This window comes from Suncus etruscus, chromosome 1 (genome assembly GCF_024139225.1).
Source record: "Suncus etruscus isolate mSunEtr1 chromosome 1, mSunEtr1.pri.cur, whole genome shotgun sequence".
Lineage (NCBI taxonomy): Eukaryota > Metazoa > Chordata > Mammalia > Eulipotyphla > Soricidae > Suncus > Suncus etruscus.
The window spans coordinates 126704684-126726697 of record NC_064848.1 but is presented as its reverse complement, the minus strand read 5'-3'; the positions used below and the strand labels follow the sequence as shown (position 1 = coordinate 126726697).

The 22014-nt window shown below is 38.9% G+C and overlaps 1 protein-coding gene across 2 annotated transcripts in view; it reads left to right on the top strand.

Annotated features, from left to right (window-relative positions):
- The first annotated feature begins 21035 nt into the window (after positions 1-21035).
- Positions 21036-22014, top strand: part of CTTNBP2 (cortactin binding protein 2) — a 197019-nt gene continuing 196040 nt past the window's right edge. For both annotated transcript variants that reach the window (XM_049771025.1, XM_049771028.1), the window contains exon 1: positions 21036-21178. In XM_049771025.1, the coding sequence (XP_049626982.1) occupies positions 21098-21178 (81 nt within the window). In that variant the 5' untranslated portion in view covers positions 21036-21097. The remainder of the gene's footprint in view (positions 21179-22014) is intronic.

Here is a 22014-nt window from a genome sequence, read left to right as displayed (position 1 = left end):
TGTAGAAAGAAAGTTCTGTTCAGATATCATGACTCAGATTCAGATATCATGTTACTTGTCAACCATAAATGTGGTGGTGTAGTTTAACCAGTTCATTCTTTATAAGAATTTTACCTAGCATGGATAAGAGAATAGCCTTTGTTCTGAGATATTTTGTAAATAAAAAAGGTTTTTTTGGGTGGTTGGGCCACATTCAACAATACTCAGAGTTCACATCTGGCTCTGTGTTCAAGAATCATTCCTGTGGGCTGGAGAGATGGTGCAAGTGGTAAGGCATTTGCCTTGCACATGCTAACCTAGGACAAACCGCGGTTCAATCCCCCATTGTTCCATATGGTCCCCCAAGCCAGGGGTGATTTCTGAGCACATAGCCAGGAGTAACCCCTGAGTGTCACCAGGTGTGTCCCCCTCAAAAAAAAAATCACTCCTGGCTGTACTCATGGCACCATATGGGTGGCCAAGAATCAAACCTGGTTGGTCACGTTTTTGTATTTCCTCTTAAGAAAAAGTTCCCTACTGATGTATAATCACCCTGGCTCCTGATAAATTTTCAACCAAATCACCACATTAAAAATCTATACACAGTTGCAAAGTTGTTCATGACTGAGACTCAGTCAGATATTGTTCCAACACCCTTTCCTTTACTAGTGCACATTTCCTGCCAACAATGCCTCCAGTTTCCCTACTACCTCCACCCCCCAATGTCTCTATGGCAAACATTTAGACATTTTTATTCTCTCTCTCTCTCTCTCTCTCTCTCTCTCTCATTCAGATAATTTTTATTTTGTTTTGTTTTAAACCTGAATGTCTTAATCTAGTTGGGAGTATCACACCATTGTTACTGACTTGCATTGTGATCCTGTTTCTGTAGATGAACCATTAGGGCTGTTTGATGGATACCTAACTCTGCTTTGTGTCAGAACTTTGTAGGCATCAAGTTTTGATCAGCAGGGGTGCTTAGGATAATTTACTCTTACTAATAAACTATGTAAAATTGGCTACTTGCATTGTATATGACTCCAGAAGTAGCAGAGTGTTGCCACATCTGTTTTTCCTCATCTGAGCCTTGTCACTCTAAAACTTTGCCCTGGGTTTGCATCCAGGGTTGGAGCTATGTTCAGTATTCTTAAACACAGTGTTTCTTATGAGAGAAGCCTGAAGATCTGTGGGCTTTTTTTTTTTTTTTTTTTGAGTGACAATTAGAAGATCAGAGGCATGGGCAACATATTTAAAGGTTTTGTAGAAATAAAAAAGCAGTTAGCTTAACAATACAATTTTAGATTTTTAAAAAGCAATTACTTGAATGATTTAAACACCTTGAAGTAAAATTCAACCATCTTAGCTGTTGGAAATACACAAAGGTTAGTGAGTTTCAGCAGGATTAGGAAGATGCTTTTCTGAATCAGCAGGAGATTAGATTTTGTTTATTAAAAGGCACATTAAGTAGAATGCTTTTAATGAAGGAAAAACCTGAGAATACCACCATTTGTGATTTGGATATCTCTGGGCAATTTGCTCTAAAGGGAATAAAGAAAAGCTGTGAGAGAGGAATGAGAGAAGGGGACGAAACTATGACTTGGAAATACTTAGGCATATAAAGAACTCTTAGGAGGGATATACCAAGTTTGTGTAGGATGCGAGTTCACATTATTTCGTTTGTCTGTTACAAGATTAACAAAGTTGTGTTCGCCAGACTTCTATTTATGTTTAAAGGTTAATGTATACCTTCCTGCAAAGCTGAAATCACCAGTTTCTCTAGTCTCTCATTTCAACTATAAAATCAGAGGCTAGATGACAACCAAAATTTCTTTCATCAAAAGGTTCTGATGCCAGGGAAGCAGCTGTAGAGAAGGGTACATGCTTCTTGCATGTTGCAAGACCTAAATTCAGTCCCTGACACTGCCTTTCTACCCACCATACCCTGAAGTGTGTAGTTCTGGACTGCCCTACACTGCATTAGGATCATTCACTACTGAAACCTATCATCAAACTATGCTGAGCAGTTGGTAGGGTGTAAAATAAAAATAGAAATAATAAAGTCCACAAGTTGGTGAGGCCACTCCAGCACCGTGTTCCTAACCCCTCAGTGGATGGGTCAGATGAAGCAGGGTAGAGAGGAGAAATAATACACCACGCCAGTGAGTTAAAGTTTCGTTGAAGTTAGTCTGCTTTTTTGATTCAAGGCGTATCTCAGCCATGTGCAGCCTCTGCCGAGCCCTCTCAAAGCCATGACTTTCTCTTTCCCTCCAGAGCTCTTGTCTCTAGACTTCAGGCAGATTCCTTTCTTTATTATCCAGAACCCCACCCGCCAGGGTAGGGGAAGGTCCAGGCAATGCTGGTGGACTTTTACATACCAAAAGAAGAGGTTAGAGAAACAGGAAGTTGAGGGAAGGGTTCTTGAGGGGTAGCACAGAGAGTGGCCACCAGCACGTGAGATGCTGTTTAAAGGAATCCTTCCTTAGTTGTTTGCTTATAAATTCTTAGGAATTTCCCCCCAAACAAAAATCAAATCCTAACCAATGGTTAAGGAACAAACATTCATCAAGCCATCTTGATTAAGACATTGTACTGAAGCTCTATAGGTCTTCCAAAAACGAGAGGTTAGCATTTTCTGTTTTCCAAGAGTTTGTTTATAAGAGACATAATTATTAAAATGCAAAAAAAAATACATCATTTTCTATTTGCATAGAGATTAAAAAAGTTGTAGGTGTAGAGCAACATATCATTGTGTCATTGCACAGAAACTATAGAAACTAAAGTCTTTAAACATTGCCTGGCACTGCATAGAAAATGCTAGTTGGGGGCCAGTGTGATATCACAATGGGTAGGACATTTGCTTACACAAGGCTGACCTGGGTTTGATCCCTGTCATCCCATAGGGACCCCAAATCTGCCAGGAGTAATTCTGAGTGATGAACCAGGAGTAACCCCTGATTGAAATGGGTATGGCCAATAGCAAAAATGTTTGTCAATACTTAGGTAAAAAAAAAATAAATAAAAGACCAAAGAAATAGTACAGCAGATAGAGCACTTGCCTTGCATTAGTTAAGTCAGGTTTGATTCCCCCCAAAAGCCCCATAGGATCCCCCAAGATCACCAGAAGTTATCCCAGAGCACGTAGCTAAGTAAGCCCTGTAAAATGTCAGGTATGGCCCCCAAATCTAACTAAATAATACCATAAGGTAAAAAGGAGATAGATTGTAAGTGAGAACAGTCAGAGCTGATGGATATAAGAGGCATAAAGTATGAAAGCTTTAGTAGACCAAGTACCAGAATCCTTGAGACATAAAAGGAAGCAAGGAGACTGGTTAGTTTCTGCAGAAGCAGGAAGATAAAGAATGGAAATTAAAATTTGTTTTTAAATATGCTGACTGTAACTGCATGTTCTTCATTATATCCATTTCTTTGACCACGCTGCCCTCAATTATTTTGAAAATCTAATTACTTTAACTATTTTCACAATATTCCCCAAATCTTGACATAAACTCATCCCTCTCTCTTGAGAAACAGAAAATATTACTGTTTACTTTTAGTAAATGTCCATTTGTGGTTCACATAGAAGAAACTGAGAAGTATATAAATTTTCAAGGGAGAGTAAGAGAAGAAAACCTAGAATTGAATTGAAACTATCTATTCTTATTGTTTGTTCGTTTTTGTTTTTTTTTTTTGGTTTTGGGTAACACCTGGCGGTAGCACTCAGGGGTTACTTCTGGTTCTACACTCAGAAATCACTCCTGGCAAGCACAGGAGACCATATGGAATGCAACGTTTCAAACCATCATCCATCCTGCATCTGTTGCATGCAAGGCAAGTGCCCTACACTGTGCTATCTCTCCAGCCCCACCTTATTGTCTTTTCACTGGAAATTTTCTGCCCATAAATCACTTTGCATTTTGTCATACACCATAATTTTACAAATGAAAACACTTATAGGAAAATGGCCATTTATGCTTCTTTAGAGCCTAATTATTTTCCACTATATCAAATTTTGCAATAGACCAAAATTAATTTTGGTGTGATTTCTTACTATTCCCAGGTGCTTTCCAAGTGGTGGATCCTGCCCTCCCTATAAAGCATCCTAAGTCCCAGAATGTCTTTTGTTCTTTTCCCTCCCAATCAATATTCATTTGCTTAGAATCCTGCTAAATATTTGAAAACAGAAGAAAATGATTTAGTATAATCATTAATAAACAACTTTCAGTAAACATTTAGTGAAAAATTTAGGCCTATAATATAGGAAGTTTGGAAGAATATTTTACTCCTAAATAATTTATGCTTCAAATAGAGTAGACCCAAGGAATAGACACTTATTTTGAGTTGGCTGCTTTCCTCAGACATTTAATGTGAAGTCTAAAGCAGAAAGGACTCCATTTTGTTGAACCAATGTTAAGTTTCCTTTTAAGGCTAACAAGGCTAAGTTTCCATTTAAGAGCTGAATTTCTATCCCAACAATAATGACACAGACCAAAGACTCTATAAACCACGATAAACTGCCCTAGACAGTTTGCTAGACAACAAGCATCAACTTAAAGGTCAAGACTTTTTTGCTTCTAGCCTTATAAAACCTGGCTTGTGACCCCCCTGGTATGGTCTCTCCTGTGGGAGATTTCCTTCTCTCGCCAATTTGTAGCTTGTTGGTAATCAGAATAAAGCTTTGGTTTGCTTTATTTTAATTTCATGGTCTTGTCCTTCGACTCCAGACCCTAACATTGACTATCTTCATCAGTGTGCCCCAAAAGGTGACCCTAAGTAAGCTTCAGATAAATATCCTAGGCTGCCTAGTCTTTATTCTTGGCTTATTCAGTTGGATCCTTTCTCATCAGTCTTTATTTCCCAAAACTGTTCTTAGTTTACCATAATACCACAATGCTCATAAGTTTATATTGCTCTTAGGAAAGGAACCGAAATGCCCAAGACCTGCTAAACTCCTCACGAAGCAGAGCATTCTCCCCACCCCAGCCAGATGTCAACCAGCCCCCAAAGTGAAAAGATAGATTGATTCTCTACATGATTAAAAAAAATCAACACTTTGCTGCTATTGATTTGCTCTCGGAGGCCTCTCTTCGTTTACCTCCCTCAACCATGAACTTTTGCTTGCTACCAGGTTCGGTGGTTGAGAAGCCCCTCGCTTGATGATACTCCGTGATATGTGACTGCTGGGAGCCATCTTCCCTAGATTCCAAAACATCAACTCACAGTTGGTGGGTTCCAAATCTTACCCTTTCCCCGCCTATTTCAAAAGACTTAAAAAAAAGACATATAAATCTTCTATGAATATCTCTTTAGTTACATTTCTTTTATAAGCATAACCGTGATGGAATTTCTTCTCATGTAGCAGCAATTTCTACTATCTCGGGATCCTTTTAGTATGCAATTCTAGTAGAAAAGTCACGCAGGGGTCCTCAAACTTTTTAAACAGGGGGCCAGTTCACTGTCCCTCAGACCATTGGAGGGTCTGACTATAGTAAAAAACAAAACTTATGAACGAATTCTTATGCACACTGCATATATCTTATTTTGCAATAAAGAAACAAAACATACAAATACAATATGTGGCCCTCGGGCCATAGTTTGAGGACCACTGGTAGAGGCAAGTAAGAAAAAGATTATGGGGTTTATTGATCTTGATACCTCGACCCCCATATGCACACGTTCCTTTTTGCATAGGCACATTAAAATGGGAAAAGAGTACATATGCAAACAAGGTCGTATCTAATAGAGATAGGAAAACTACATTTTAAACTGCAGTGAGACCTTACACCCAGAATGCCTAGCCTAGTGAATTGGCTTAGACTTCAGCAGATTGGACATTGATCATTCACCCCTGAACTGGGGACACCGTCTGAGGAAAGATGGTTTCCTAAACCATCACCAGGAATAAGAACTCTAACAAGGAAGGTTCCACTACTGCCATGGCACTGACTTACTCCAAAGATGGTATTTATGACACCATGACAACCTAGGAACAGAAATAGTCTGTTTTTAGGGCAGGATTCTCTGCAATGCTATCGAATAGTGAGACAAAAACAGAAGACGCTATATACCACTCGGCCTTCAACATAGGACCTGTATAGAAACCAGGATCTATATTTATAACTACAGAAACTTGACAGCAACAACTGTGATGCTGAAGAACTGTTACTGTGACCACAGAGAATGTCTAAGAGGTGGACAACCTAGTAGGCCTGGAACCTGGAGTTGGTCTTATGCCAAAATACTTCAGGGGTGAGGTCTCCCTGTTTTTAGGCCAAAAGTTTCTCCTTCCAACTTCTCCCATATTTTGCTGTGCCTATGCAAACAACAACTGTCACACACACACACACACACACATACACACACACACACAACTTTTATTTTTAGTACATCTACTATCTTACAAAAATAAAGCATACTAAAGCTTTTGCTATTTTCTTTATATTTTTGATAAATTCGTTTCCTGTCATCCTGAAACAAATGTGTTATGATCAGTTTATGTCAACTATGATACTTTTTTTTTATTTGAATTTTAGGCCACACATGGTGAAGATGCTCAGGGGTTATTTTTGGCTACATGCTCAGAAATCACTCCTGGCTTGGGGACCATATGGGACGCTGAGGGATCAAACCACAGTTCTTCCTAGGTTAGCACGTGCAAGACAAACACCCTACTGCTTGTGCCAACACTCCGGCCCCCATATATTTTTTTAAATAAATTTATTTTAAAATAAAATAAACAAACAAATAAATAAATATGTTTTTAAGAAGGATCCCGGAAGAAAGCTCCAAGTAGTGGCATGGTGGGCCGCCCTGTCCCCTCAGCACCCTGGAAGGCTGCAGCAAGTGGTTCCTGCCCTAGGCCCAAAAGGGACCTGGCAAGCATATATTCTGGTCAATGATCCCCAACATAACACTTAGAAAACACCACACTGCAAAGAACAAGATGAGGAAATAATGCAGAACATCACCATTCTTAAAGAATGAAGATGGTAGCTCTGCAGACTCAACAAGTACCAGTCAGTTATATAGCCAATAAAGACTTTAGAGAGGAAACCTAGAGAGAGGATATTCGAAAACTTTCAAAGTTTTCAAAAAAAATCTTTAGAGAGGATATTCAAAAAACTCAAAGAACCATGGGATGGACAAAAGATATATTTTTAAATTGGAATATTTGATAAAAACATTATTTTTTCTTCTCTTGAGAATAAGAAATTTTGATTTCTCCAGGATTATATTTCATGATCAATTCAAGATTTTTCTTTTATAGTTGGATAGAAGTTTTATATTCCTGTTGGTTCAAGTTTAATTTATTATCTATTCTCTTTTATTCTCCTTTGTTTTATTCATATACCCTATATATTGATTCTTATAATTATTTAACTTAATGACCTTTCAATCTATATTCAAGAAGATAATGACCAAAAACACATTTGATATTATTCTACTTTTTCAATAACATTAGAATGAGATATCTTTCATTGTATAACCTCTGCAAAGCCATAGAAAGGGGGACTTTTAGTTTCTGGAGCAGACATTGGTCAAAATATTTGGGATAGTTTGTTAGTTTTAGCTATTTCACTTATATTGTTTTATTTAGTTTGTGCTATTGAACATGAGTAACAGGAACAATTGAAATCATCTCATTTCTTTCTAAATCTAGCATTTCTATAGCAATTGTCACCATGGTATCTTGATGAGTTCTGACAGGTGAAATTTTACTTATTAAAAATGTGGTAATAAAGAAAAGAAAAATCTCTTCTGTGCTTTAAGAGGCCTTTGAATAATGAAGGAATCAGAGATATGTTTGTATATAAAAAAGAAAGTTCAATATAGTCTGGCCCAACCAAGGGTTAATCATAGTCTTAATTGTTTATTTGCCACACCTTGGGTGCTCAGGGGTTACTCCTGCTCTACACTCAGGGTAGGTTTAGGGGAACATATGTGGTGCTGGAGATGGAATTTGTGTCAGTTGTGTGTAAGGCAGGCACCCTACTCATACTATTGCTCCAACCCAACATACTTTTTTTTTTTTTTTTTTTTTTTTTTTTTGGTTTTTGGGTCACACCTGGCAGCGCTCAGGAGTTACTCCTGGCTCTATGCTCAGAAATCGCTCCTGGCAGGCTCAGGGGACCATATGGGATGCCGGGATTTGAACTACTGTCCTTCTGCATGCAAGGCAAAAGCCTTACCTCCATGCTATCTCTCCAACACCAAACCCAACATTCTTAAGATTAGGTTTTATGTGTCCCATTGAATGAATTCCTGAATCTGAAGATTATAAAATATCAAAATTATAACATAACTTGTTAGCTCTTTTTAGCATTTGAAGTACTTATGCTAGTAAAGCCTAACCAATATTCACAAAACCTTGTAAAATAACTGTTGAAATAATCATTTCCATTAGGGGGGGTTAGTCCACACCTGGCTGTGCTTAAGGCTTATTCCTAGCTCTGTGCTTAGAGATCAGGTGGTACTATGGAATTATATACACATGGTCAAAGTACTGAACCCACTGTACTATCTCTATGGTTCTGATCATTTGTGTTTTATAATGACAACAGAGATTCACTAAAGATCTGTCACCTGCTTCAAGTCTAGAAAGTGTTTTGAGATCTAAACCCTGCATTTTAACTTACAGTTAAAATGTAAGTTAACTTATAGTGCTTTTTTTTAATCTGTTTTAGCCTTGATACTCTTTTTTTTTTTTGGTTTTTGGGTCACACCCAGCGGTGCTCAGGGGTTACTCCTGGCTGTCTGCTCAGAAATAGCTCCTGGCAGGCACGGGGGACCATATGGGACACCGGGATTCGAACCAACCACCTTTGGTCCTGGATCGGCTGCTTGCAAGGCAAACACCGCTGTGCTATCTCTCTGGACCCTAGCCTTGATACTCTTCTGTGGATCTTGGGGTTGCCATATGCATAGACTGAACAGAGGAATGGATTTCCCTGAATTAATTCAGTGCAGACTGCTCTGAGCTCTGCTACATTGATGGGAAAGGTTGGCAAGGGCACACTGCAGGCATAAATAAGTCATATCACAAGATTTGAAAAATGCATGGTGAGATGGCTATAAATCTTTTTTTCCAAAATCATTAAAGCACATTCAAAATCAAGTGAATTAGATGGTAGAAATAACCTTGAATCTGATCTTGCTTTTAGTACCCAAAAGAAGAAAGGCAAGTTCAATAACATGTTGGTTTTAGGATAAATTGCTTATGACAAACATTAGATTGGTGCCTGACAAGTCTTTATGTTGGATTACTTGCTCAGAGAAGCACGAGGGTACCACACCCTGCTTCAGTCTATCTATAGTTTCCTCTTGTGTCAGAGATGAGCTGGACAACATTAGGAGCCACTTATGAAGGAGAAGAAGAAAGGGTTTATTCAGAACATATGTGTGTTCCTTTGCTAAGGCTGCCATGACAAAGAGTATCAGATGGGGACTTAAACCAGAGAAATTTGTTTTATTTTTGCTATTTTGGAAATTAGAATAGCTATTGGGGAAGGTTGGTAACTTCAGAGGCCAGTCTTTGATTTTATATGTTCATCTCTCACACAGATCTTCATTCTGAAGACTGTTTAAGGTAACCAGTTATTGGATTAGGGCCCACCACTAATGACCTCATTTTTCATTCAGTAAATACTGCTTCTGTCAAGCACTGTGAGCTAGGATTCAGATTTTAAGGGAAACACAATTTTCCCATACAGGGATTCCTATCAATATTCATCCCCAGAGACTTTTGAATTATTATAATGGAAGTTTACCATAAATGTTAAGATCAACGAGGGTTATATATATTTTAAAACAAACTTCTTCCACCTTTCCCCCTGAAATTAATAAGATACACTAAGTATTCATTTTATTTAAGTTACATAAACTACCATGTGTTACACTTGACATCATAAAGTTAAAATCCTATAGAAATCAGCAAGTAACATGCAGTTGCCATCCTTGCACCTGGCCAGCTCCATAGACTCACTCTTTTCTTAAAACAGACATGAATCAAGCCATGAAAGATCCTAGGTACACCAGCCATGCAGAAGAAAGCAGGCAATCATAGGAATATAGAATAGGCCAAGTCTTTGACCTGCCAAAGCCATGTCTGCTGCACCCATGACCTGTAATCACCAATTACTTATGGCCCTGCTTCACTACTCCTCTACGACTCTCCACCAATCTGAACAAAACTCAGGTATGCAATATTTGAGCTAATATTATCAGGAATTTTGTTAGTGAATGTGGGCACACACCCTATTCCTTTTTGTACTTCTGGAAGCCAAAAACATTCCCCACAGAGGCTGCAGTATCAGCAACAGTGCTTTGAACTCCTGTACTGTGCTACAACTCCCTTATGTTTAATTCCATAGGAACATACCAGTTAGATCCCAATATGAAGCTGACTGAACAAGAGTCAACTAAAGCAACAAGATCCTAACTTAGAGACAAAAGTAAGATCTGAACACCTCAGAGTGTGAACTAAATCCAAAAAGTTTTTTAATATAAAAATTGCATGAATAAAGCTAAACATATCCATATACTGGGAATCTCTTGACTTGGGATAGGTTGGTTTGAATCCAGTGACTAGGTAGATCATAATTTTTGACCTCAGGTCTACATACCCTATAGAAATATTCTGGAATATTTGCTGATTTCTATAGGATTTTAACTTTATGATGTCAAGTGTAACACATGGTAGTTTATGTAACTTAAATAAAATGAATACTTAGTGTATCTTATTAATTTCAGGGGAAAAGGTGGAAGAAGCTTGATTTAAAAGTATTATATGCTATTTAATTAAAGTCTATTTTCTTTCTATAAAATGAGGCATATCTTTTTATAATAATTATTTTATTTTGACCAAAGTGGATTACATATCTTTGAAAGTAATATTTTAGGTACATATTGACATTGAATCAGGGGAATTCCCACCACCAAAATTGTTCTCCCTCCACCCCATTCCCATCATGCATCCCATATCCCCTTCCATTACCTCCAGGCTGCTAATGTAAGTGGTCCCCTCTGTGTCTAGCTTGTTGTAGATTGGGTATCGAATCTGTTGTCGTTGACTTTGGGTTTAAGTATGATCAATTTTATTGCTACTTAGTGATCATACAACTGTTTGGACTTGGTACCCTCTGTATCTAGAGATCTTGGTATCTCCACAGGTCAAAGAATGGAGCCTATGATGAAGTCTTTCTTTAAGGTTCTAGAAGTTCTGTTCCATCACTGTTGTTTGAATCAGTCTTCTGTAGTTTGTGATCTTGGTTTTTGCACTGATCCTAGGATAAAGCCTAGGATAGAGTCTTTCATTATGTTTCCAGAAGACCTGTTCAGTTCCAGTTGTCTCAGTCTGACTTCTGGAATTAGAGATCTTAGTTGTACAAATCGTAGGCCAAAGCCTAGACAAGGGCTTTTTTGTTGGTCCCAGGATAAATTCTGCCCAGTCATGGTCATCACAGTACAGATCATAGGCCAAATCCTAGGGCTTTTTATTGGTCCCTGGATAAGTTCTGCCCAGTCATGGTTGTCACAGTCTTCTGTAGATAGCGATCTTGGCTTTTGCAGATCAAAGGATGACAAGTCTTCTGATTTCATCCTATTGTTAGATGGTGAGGTAAGACAACCTGCTTTTTGATCAAGTTATAGCCATTTCCTTTGTCATTTGCCATTGTCAGGATATCATATCAAAACTGGTGCATGTTTGGTGTCAGAGCAGTATTAAGAATGTCCCAGAGGGGCCGGAGAGATAGCATAAAGGTAAGGTGTTTGCCTTTCATGCAGAAGGACATATGGTTCCCCGAGTCTGCCAGGAGCGATTTCTGCGCATAGAGGCAGGAGTAACCCCTGAGAGCTGCCAGGTGTAATCCAAAAACAAAACAAACAAACAAAAAGAATGTCTCACAAAGAGTTTGGTTCCTGGAGCTGTTGCAGAGAACTGTTGGTTCTATGTCTAGGATCTAAGGTTCAGGGTTGGACGGTCGCTGTCTAATCACTTGGAGTCTAAGTTGGGTCCACATGACATATGTTCAAGGTGGGAGGTGCCCCTGTAAAATGAGGCATATCTTAAATATGAAACAATTAATTTATCTTTCTAAATCATTGACCTATCCCACATTTTATTATGATTTTTCAATTATTAGTAGAGCATTTTTACTATTTAATCTGAAATCTTAGACTATGGGATTTGTGATTTTATACAAGTAATTATTATGAAAAATTTCACAAGTAATTAAAAATTACACAAGTAACTTTCTGTTATGTAGTTGTAGAATATTTTTTAACAAATATAAGTTTTTTTTAGTGAAATTTAATTAGTATGTGACTTGGTCATTCTTTAAAATGTGCATGAAGGGCATGCAAATAATAATCACTCTACACTTACTAAAAACTTGTTGGGGTTTTAACACTCTTTTAAGACATTAATTGTTACAATCCTCTCAATAGCCCTATAAAATTAGGACTACTATGAGCCCACTAATGATTTATTCACTCAACATCACACAACTAGATGGGGAATATTTGACATGTAATTGGGTAATAAGCCACAATGCCACAGTATGTGCCCTGAATGTTTCATTTTATTTATTAAAGAAGTAGTGACACTTGGGAATCATTTTCTCTCTCAGGTTTCCTTCTTTGCTTATCATCTTTAAATTTCAAATTTCCTCATTCCTTTAAAAAGGAAGTCTTTATATTCCATTGACTAATTATATTTGAGTAGAAAAATTTACTTATAGAAACAGTGAAATCTTTAAAATAACTAGAGGATGAGGGTCTTAAATTTTAGTTATGGATAGAATTTCATGGCAATCCTTGAAAATTAAAAAATAAATATGTTTTCACAAACTTACTGATTGCATTTTCCTGGAAGTAACTGAGACTTTGTTATAGCACAAATCAAATTTCAAGGGCTAGAGTAATAACACAATGTGTAGGGTGTTTGCATTGTATGTGGCCAACCCAATAATCCTCAGCATTCCATATGGTTCCTGAGTCTGCCAGGAGTAGTTCCTGCGCCCAGAGCCAGGATTAATCCCTGAGTGTGGTCCAGAAATTTAAAAAAAATCGTATTTCAAAACTTCAATATAATAATTGTAGGATCTTAAGATATAATTTAAATTTATAAATATGAATTACATAATTATGATCTCATCATATCATGTAAATTTCCATGCTAATGAAAAACATATTTTACTATATTGCAAATGGCTTTAAGTAAACATTTTTATCATTAGATTTGAACATTACCAATTTCCTATATGATTTTTATTGAATTTTTATATGATCGTTTTTTAAAAGATTTTTTATTTGATTTGATGCTTTATTATGTTGCTTTCTGAAAAGGACTTCACAAATTCCATTGTAATATTAAAGGGGTCTATGATAAATTTATGCCAATAATTAATGCTTATTTTATCTATTTTATATTTATTTACCAGTTAGTTGCATGAAATTAGTTTGATAAATATTAACTGTCATGTGCTGCTGTCAGGTTAGGTATTGCAGATATGGAGTTAATGTTTTTATAAGCCCACCAACCTTCAACTGAACTTCCAGTCTTGAAAATATGTCAATATTTCCCTGAATTGTGCAAATCTTCACATTTGAGATGCCTTTGTTGTTTGAAGTGTGCGTGCTCATTAAACCAGAAATCTCATAAGGGAAATCCAAAGCCACCTTCATTAATTTTTACTATCTTATATTTGTCTCTTATTTTCTGAGACCCATGATAGTGGAAAGAGGAATATGGCTATTTTTAAGACTGGTGAGAGAGTTCTTAAATCGTGGTATTCTATTCTGCTGCTACTTTGCCATGCTTTATTTCTAGCATTTATTTTCAAGTCTGACTATAGATTAAATAGTGTATCCATTTGATTCTCTTTTTTAAAGGTAATTGGTTACTATTTTCCACTCCCAGAATAAGAGAACAAATAATACAAATCTGAATACAATCTTATTAGGTAAAAAAAACAATCAGAACATTTTTCAGTTATCAAAGTTCTCTGTAAATATAATTACATGTTTTCAGTTCAAATCATGATAGAGTAATTGCTATTGGAGCACCTTCCTAATGAAAATTTCACTTTCAAAAAGGTTTAGTATAGTGGGATGGGTGGAGGAGGGGTATGTGTCATGAATTTGAGTAAGCTAAGAAGATTCTAGGGTTACCAGAGAACAAGAAAAATCTCCTTCAAACCCATAATCCCCAATATAGGTAATAACTTCTTATTTGAAGATTTACCTTTTATTTTTTAATTCATGGCATCATTTTTGTTTATTTCTATAGATCTAAAAATAAATGGCGTGCTCCACTGCTCAAGCTCAGGCAGTCTAGAGCAGATTCAATTCAATCCCTTCTTTCAGTGTTAAATGCTGGGATTGAACTGTCTGTCAGAGCTTAATGTGTTAGTATGGCTATATTGGGTGGCCAAGGTGGAAGGTTATTTCAAGTAGAAACATTAGGCAGAGGTGCCTTGTGACCCAGATCACATCCTGCCAATCAGCAGTCAGGAAGCAGAGGCTGAAATCTGCTCAAGTGAGGTCCTTAGCAGATATTGAAAGCTGGAAAAAATAGTGGCTAAATACTTCTCAACTGAGCAGATCTTGAAGGAAGATGGCATTAATGCTGGAAGTGATACATACTGTATAGTAAGTGATGCCCAATGCAAACAGGACTGATAAAGAATACTGTGGTTATTTTTGTCTTCCTATAATTATTATATTGCAAGTACAAAACTTTTCACTAGTTCATTATTTATTTAATTGCAAGAATAATCCACTTCAACTTGTTTTCACTTTAAGGTTGATTCATAATAAATATATTTCTTTATTATTCCACAAGTTGATTCACCTTTCTTAGAAAGACAATAGCAATATAAGTCCTATTTTCCCCTTCAGTTCTTAAATCAAAACATAATTAAACTTTGAAGTCTAGTGTTACTATTGTTTTATAAAGATTATGAATTAAATTTATGCTTTTTTTGTCTAGTTGAATTTCTTTTGTTAATACAGATCTTATTTATTTTCAAATAATGATCTCACATTTCCAGGTGCTTTTCAATGTGCTCAACTGATGTGAATATATTAAATAATGTCTTGGTGGATTAAAGTCTATTTTAAACAAGTAAAATTCTGGAAAGTGTAAGGTATAATTTGTCTAAAATATTCCAGAAGTATTTGAAACTCTTGACTTGGTGAAAATTAATGATTATGACCTTCTAGGAGATATTTTGGCACTGATTTGTTTATTTGACGTTTGGGGTGCCACACCTGGTGATGGTGAGGGCTCAATGCTCTGGACGGCTCTGGGGACCATATTGAATGCCAGGGATTGAACTTGTGTAGGCCACATCCAAGGAAAGCACAAAACCTGCTGTACTTTTGCTCCAGTACTTTTAGTGCTGGTTTATTTAATAATTCTATCTTGGAGAGCTATATGTTTAGAGCTTTTCTCTTACTTTTTTTGTATGATCACTGACTTGTTCATAGCTATCTGTTGGCATATTTATTAAAGAACATGATCTTTACATTCTATATTATTTTTTAAAACTCAACATTTTTTCTTTTGAATTAGACAATACATATCCCAGAAAGCCTCTGCTTTGGTTTTATAGCTCACTCTTTACCTCTAATCAAAAAAGAAAAGGATTTGATCTCACAACCTATTTATATAAGTTTTAAGCTTTCTAAGAAAAAATAAAGCTCACTATAATTAATGCCTAATGGTATAAACACCCCTTCTTCAGTGGTTGCCTAGTAACTACATACTGCAGATTGTGTGGTTGCTAAATAGGCTGAATAAATGGAAATATTTTCATCACTTCCAAATCAGGCGAATAAAGAGCAGAAGTGGGACAGATTCTTTTTGTTGAAATTGTTTTTTCCATATTAATTTTGTACTGAGACATCCTTCTCTAGTAAAACTCAAATTTGTAAATTATTGCTTCAGATAAGTCTAAACCAATAAGTATTGGTTTAAAAACTTTAAAGCATAGAATTACACCAACATTTTTATTATTCTTTATTAGCCACTGTTTCTATGCTCAGTGACTTGCCTGGAGATAAAGTTTTCACTATGCCTTCAACTCTTGAGTATAATTTTACATTTGGACATTACTAGAATTTGAATGATTGTTCAAATGAGGTGTTAGTAAAATAGGTTGGAAGTCATCGTAATGATATATCTATGCTTAATTTTGGCTTGTTTTTAACCTAGCAGATTTAATTTTCTAATTATGTTTTGTTTTAGTTAAGGTAAAGTTAACTTGCATTCTCTTGGTACACACCAACCGGAATAATGGATAAAGCCTTCCAAAATTATGAATTTTTGAGAGGAGTAACTAGGTAGATTAGGACTAAATGTACTGAGTAAAATCCAAAATGAGTCTAAGCACATGTAGAAAATAATAAATCAATTATGAGGGAATGAGATTAGTTCATATGAAATCAAGTTTGGGGCAATATTTTAGTTCTAAAAACATATTAGAGACGTAGTGCAGTCAGAGCCCATCTGTGTCCTTTCTTAGAATTCCTGATGTGAAGATTTCAGGTTTTTTATGTTGGTTTCCAGAGTGTAGACAGGAAAAAGCATAGTCTGGAATATTTAAATTGTAAAATATAGCCCTGTGGATACAGGCAGAAATGATTTGCTACTCAGTAATTTTGTCATTTGGCAATATGAAGACATGATAACATATGGCTTGCTCTTGGGAATTAAAATAAATGTTGCTATTTGACTAAAAAGAGATTTTTCTTATTTCATAAGGGAATTATTCTTGGGATATGTGTATGTTACTTCATCTTCCCTCCTGGAAGGAAACATCCTATTCTATTATTAAGAATAACGCTCTGGGTTTTTGGTTTAGTAGGTTGGAGGATGTGGTTGATGAGGTCAAAACCATGGTTAATCAGAAAACCACTTGGTTTCCCAGTCTATTCTGCATTCATAGCCACAGCCCATTTCTCTAGTCTTAAAAGAGAATTTTAAAGAGTTGTATTAGGGCTCAGCAGAAATTCCTTTATTCTATGGAGTCGGAGAGAAGGCATGGAGATAAGGCATTTGCTTTGCATGCAGAAGGTCGGTGGTTCAAATCCCGGCATCCTATATTATCTTCTGAGCCTGCCAGGAGTGATTTCTGAGCATAGAGCCAGGAGTAACCCCGGAGCACTGCCAGGTGTGACCCAGAAAAAGAAAAAATAAAGAAATTCCTTTATTCTAGGATTCAGCAAATAATTTCTCTTGTCTAAGGGTCATTCATATCATATTGTCAAAAGTGAGGACAATAAAATAATTTTTTGGTTTTTGGGTCACACCAATAAGTGCTTAGGGGTTATTTCAGTCTCTGTGCTCAGAAATCATTTTTGGTAGGCTAGGGAGACCATGTAGGTGCCAGGGATTGAACCAGGGTCTGTCCTGGGTTGGCCATGTGCAACCTACCACTGTGCTATCGCTCCGGCCCCCAAGGACAATAAAATTAATAGTTTTCTCTGTGAGTAATATATTCAATATCTCTTACTTCAATTAAAGAATATTAAAGTAACTTTATATTGATACTCTATATTAAGTAGGCTTAAAGTATACAGTATTGATCAACAGCTGTATACAATACATTAAGCCTACAACTAAAAATCTATAGCTACTTGTTACCAGTAAATTGACCCATGTCAATTTACTATTCCCTTGCCTCTTAGCTACACATCATACTAATTTGGTCTTGTAGTCTATAAGCATATTTGTTTAGTTTAGTATTTTGCAGGGAAGGATTGTTCCCAAGCAGTAGTTAGAGGACCCAGAGGCCACTCCCAGCAACATCAGCAAAAAGGTTTAGGTCCTGTTGATGCAGATCTAGAGTGCTGGGAATCCTAGCAGACACCAGGCTCACACACAATTGTGGTGTGTCATAGAGCTATATTAGGGGTTCAAGGGGTAAGCATGCAGCTTTGGGGTTGGACTCAGATCTATGTGCATGCAAGGCATGCCCCTGAGCCATAAATTATATTCCAAGCTTCTACTTATGCCTTATTTAGTTTATTTGTGTGTGTGTTTTTTTACTGTATGCATATGAGTGAACTCATAGACTGTTTTTCTCTGATACCACTAAGTAGAATACTCTTTAAACTCATCTATGTGTTTGTGAATGGCAGAATTCCAGGTTTTTAAATTGTAAAATTGTGCTCAGATATGTATATATATATATATATATATATATATATATATATATATATATATATATATATATACCACATCTTTATCTGATCATATCTAGATAGGCATTTAGCTGTTTCTAAATGGTTGACTATTAGTAGATGAATGGGAGGATTGTAGACACATATCTCTTCACATTTGTGTTTTTGCATTCTTAGAACAAATACCCCAAAGTGGATGATGTGCTTCTTTCATCACAATGCAGAAACATGATTAAAATTCATTATTATTTTTTAAAAATAGGGATGTCTTTTCTCCTGCTTATATTCCAATGTCTCTTCTTTCCCTTTATTTTTAAGCTATCTTCATTAAGCACCAGGCTGTTTTTGTTTTTTTTTTTTAGCAAAGTAATCAGCTGCTCAAAGAAACCTCAAATAATTTTATTCTGGATCCATGAAATTACTACCTTTTCAGATCTGTTTGGTTTGTCTCTCCTATTAAAGTCTGTGTGCAAATAAAGTATTTCAGAAATAGTTAACTTGCAATCTCCACAGAGGGGAATTCTCAGGAGAGAATTTAAACCAGCAAGTGTTCTCCAGGTGGAGAAGTCCAGGCCCAGCACTGGGGATAGAATTAACTCCTGCTGCACTGCTGCTCTGCAACTGAGCCTGGTAATAGTCAACCTTTGGCAGTGGCAGCTTTCAGAGAGACACAAAATTCTGTTTATTTTCTTTCCCAGGTTCTGGATCATGGCAGTTGCAAAAAGTGCTTTAATGTTATCCCTCCCGCATTTGTTTACTTTTTATTTAAATAAAAGAGCAGGGAGGAGAAAAGGGAGAGAAGAGGCTAATGGAAAGAAGCTACTCAGAGACTGATTCCTTTGTGTTGTAATTCTGCTTTAATTGTGCTTAGAATAATGGAGGCTGTTTCTTCTCAGTGATTACTCTTAAAAAATTGTGCTGCAGGTATGACATACATGGGATTTGTTTCTCGGGGAAATTGTTTTGCCATATTCCTATTGTTTAACATCTTGGTGAATGATAATACCCTTCTTCCTCCACTCCCCTCCAGAAGTGAGTCAATTCTTGGTTAGCAATTCTACCTCAGTATCAAGTATCAGTATCAAGTCTGTTACTGGGACTGAGAAAGAGTATAGCAGACAGGGAGGTTGCCTCGCACACAGTCAACCTAGGCCCTTTCTCCTGGTATTCCCTGGTCCCAGAAGCTCAACCAGTAGTAATCCCAGAGTACAGAGCCAGGAGTAATCTCTGTACACTAGTAGGTATGTCCTCCTAAATAAACAGAAAAAAGATATTTATAGTCTTGTGCTGTGTGAAAATGCAGTTTGAAACGAACAGAGAATGCTTCTTGTTTCCATTCTGAAGTTTTGAACAATTTCAAAGCAGAAGCAGTGGAATGAACAATGATGGAAGCCACAGGCCTGAGAAAGGGAGTAATGGTGTAAAGTCAGAAATGCAGTAAAGTAAAAAACAACAACAACAATAAATAAGCACCTGTTTACATATTTAATGAAGAAGGAAGGTAATTGGTAAACCCACAATCTTTGACTTAAACCCAGGGTTTTAGGAGAAAGTTCTTTCTTGATGTAGACATCTTTGGTATTGTAGACCACTTTCTCGCGACTTCTTTTTTTAAACAATTTATTAATCAAACTCTTTCAAAGTCTTTGCAGAAAAGATTTTTCCTGCTCTGGTTTGTGTCATATTTAAATCCAATTTGGAAAGTGAAGCAATCAGATTGCCCAAACCTTTCATTAAATAAAAAGTGAGCTTTGATCTAGAGCTCCTAGACAGGACAATCTAGTCATTTATTCATCTTCCAGATATTCAAGTTCAGCCTTTGAGGTTTGATTCCATTTCTTGGAGACATCGTTGAATGCTTCCATTTGATTTTGTGCTTTCATGACTTCTCAGTGCTCTGGATATTTTGGGAAGGTCTGTACCAGACGCTCTTGATATCTTGATAAGGTGATAGATTTTTCACTTCTTGGGAATTGGCAGGAAATGATGGTAATTCGGTCAGGTGTGGGAGAAGAAAAATTAAAAGTTGGGAACTAATGCATTCATCTCATGAAATACCTTTGAGACTTTGAATTCCCATAGAATCAATTAGAGAGAGAGAGAGAGAGAGAGAGAGAGAGAGAGAGAGAGAGAGAGAGAGAGAGAGAGAGAGAGAGAGAGAGAGAGAGAGAGAGAGAATCCTTTCTGGCACTTGATACTTCTGCATTAGCCCTTCAGAAAGATTTGGGGATGGGGTGGGGGGTGCTTTAGAGAACAAAATAACACCCAGGAGAAGCTCTGATCTGGAGAGGGTTTGAGCTAAGCTATCAGGAAATGGATGGTTGGGGGAGCCGGCTGGGGAAGAAGCTAAGGAAACAAAACCCGCGAGTGGAAGGAACAAAATCGCGGGCGACAACCTCGCAATCAACAACACTAACACGCACACACAAAGGGGGGACCGGGAGCACGCGTGACTCCCCGCCGCGGGAGGACGGAGGGCCCGAATGACAGCTTTGTGGGTGCTCCCGAGACTTCACATTCAGGCCTGAGTCCCCTCGAAGCCCTCCGGAGCTGGCACCTCGGGCCCGGGGATTTTGAGCGCTGGCTGGCCCGGCTCGTGGGCCCCTTTCCTTCCTCGTCTCCCGCAGACTCGGAAGCCCCGGGGCGCGCTGCCCACTTGGGCCCCTGCGCCCCGTCGCCAGTGGGAGCGAGCGGGCAGCGGGGCGGGGCGGAGGCGGGGCGGAGCGGAGCGGCGGGTCCCGGCGCGCTGCGGGTTAAGGCATCCTGGGCTCCAGGCGGGGCGGGGGCGGCTGGAGCGCGGCGCTGGCGGCCGGGCTGGGAGCGGAGCGCCCGAGTCTCCGAGCGCCGCGCCTTCTGCACCTTCTGCGTCTTCTGCGCCTTCCGCGCCTCCCGCGCCCCCCGGGCTCGCGATCGGGTCCTCCGGAGCGGGAAGATGGCGACGGACGGAGCGAGCCGCGAGCCCGACTTGTCGTGCGCCCCGGAGGACGCGGCGGGGGCCCCGGCGGAGCCCGCGGTAAGCAGAACGCGGGGTCCCCGGGCGCGGGCGGGCGGACGAGGGGTGCCCGGAGGAATCGGGAGCGGGTGAGCTCCTCAGCGGGTGCTCACCTCGGGGAGGGTCCTTCCTTCGGGTGAAGGGGTGCCGCGGGGTATGGGAAGCGGGGAGATCGAGATCCCCGCGGGGACACCCGGAGACTCGGCTTGGCTCTCTCTCTGTCTCTCCTGGAGCTCGCAGGCTGCAGCCCCGCTTCCGATCGCGCCTTCTGGGACTCCCCCATCTCCCCCCGTGGCGGTGGGCTTTGCCTCCCGCACCCCGGGGTAGGCTTCGGGGTGTTTTCCAGGCGAACTTGACCCCCTTATTGTTCGCCTTATCGCGCCGCGCGTGGCCGTGGACGCCCGTTTTTGGCTGCCCGGAGCCTCCCGGGGTGTCCCGGGGAAGAGGCACCGGAGAGGTGGGTCCGCTCTTAGCAGGTGTGGGGATGCATGCGCATCATGCGTGTGCGCGCGCTTGCACATGTGTGTGCATGTGTGTGTGCGTGTGCTTGTGCTTGTGCCTGGCGTGTACGAGGCCCCTCGGAGAGCGCCGCCGGTGGTGCTCCCGCTGCTGGTACCCATCATTTAGGGGGAGGCCAAGAGAAGGTTAGACCTTGTAACCTACATGGGAGAAGCTAGGCTAAATGTGTGTGTGTGTGTGTGTGTGTGTGTGTGTGTGTGTGTGTGTGTTTCGTGGGGGTTCAGTCCCCGTTTTCCACTCATTGTTCTCCGCAGGGGTCCAGCAGCCCCCCGGGAGCTGCTTCTCATCCTTCCCTGGTGTCCACTGCGACCCTCCGAGTGTCCCGTGGCTCCCCTCTA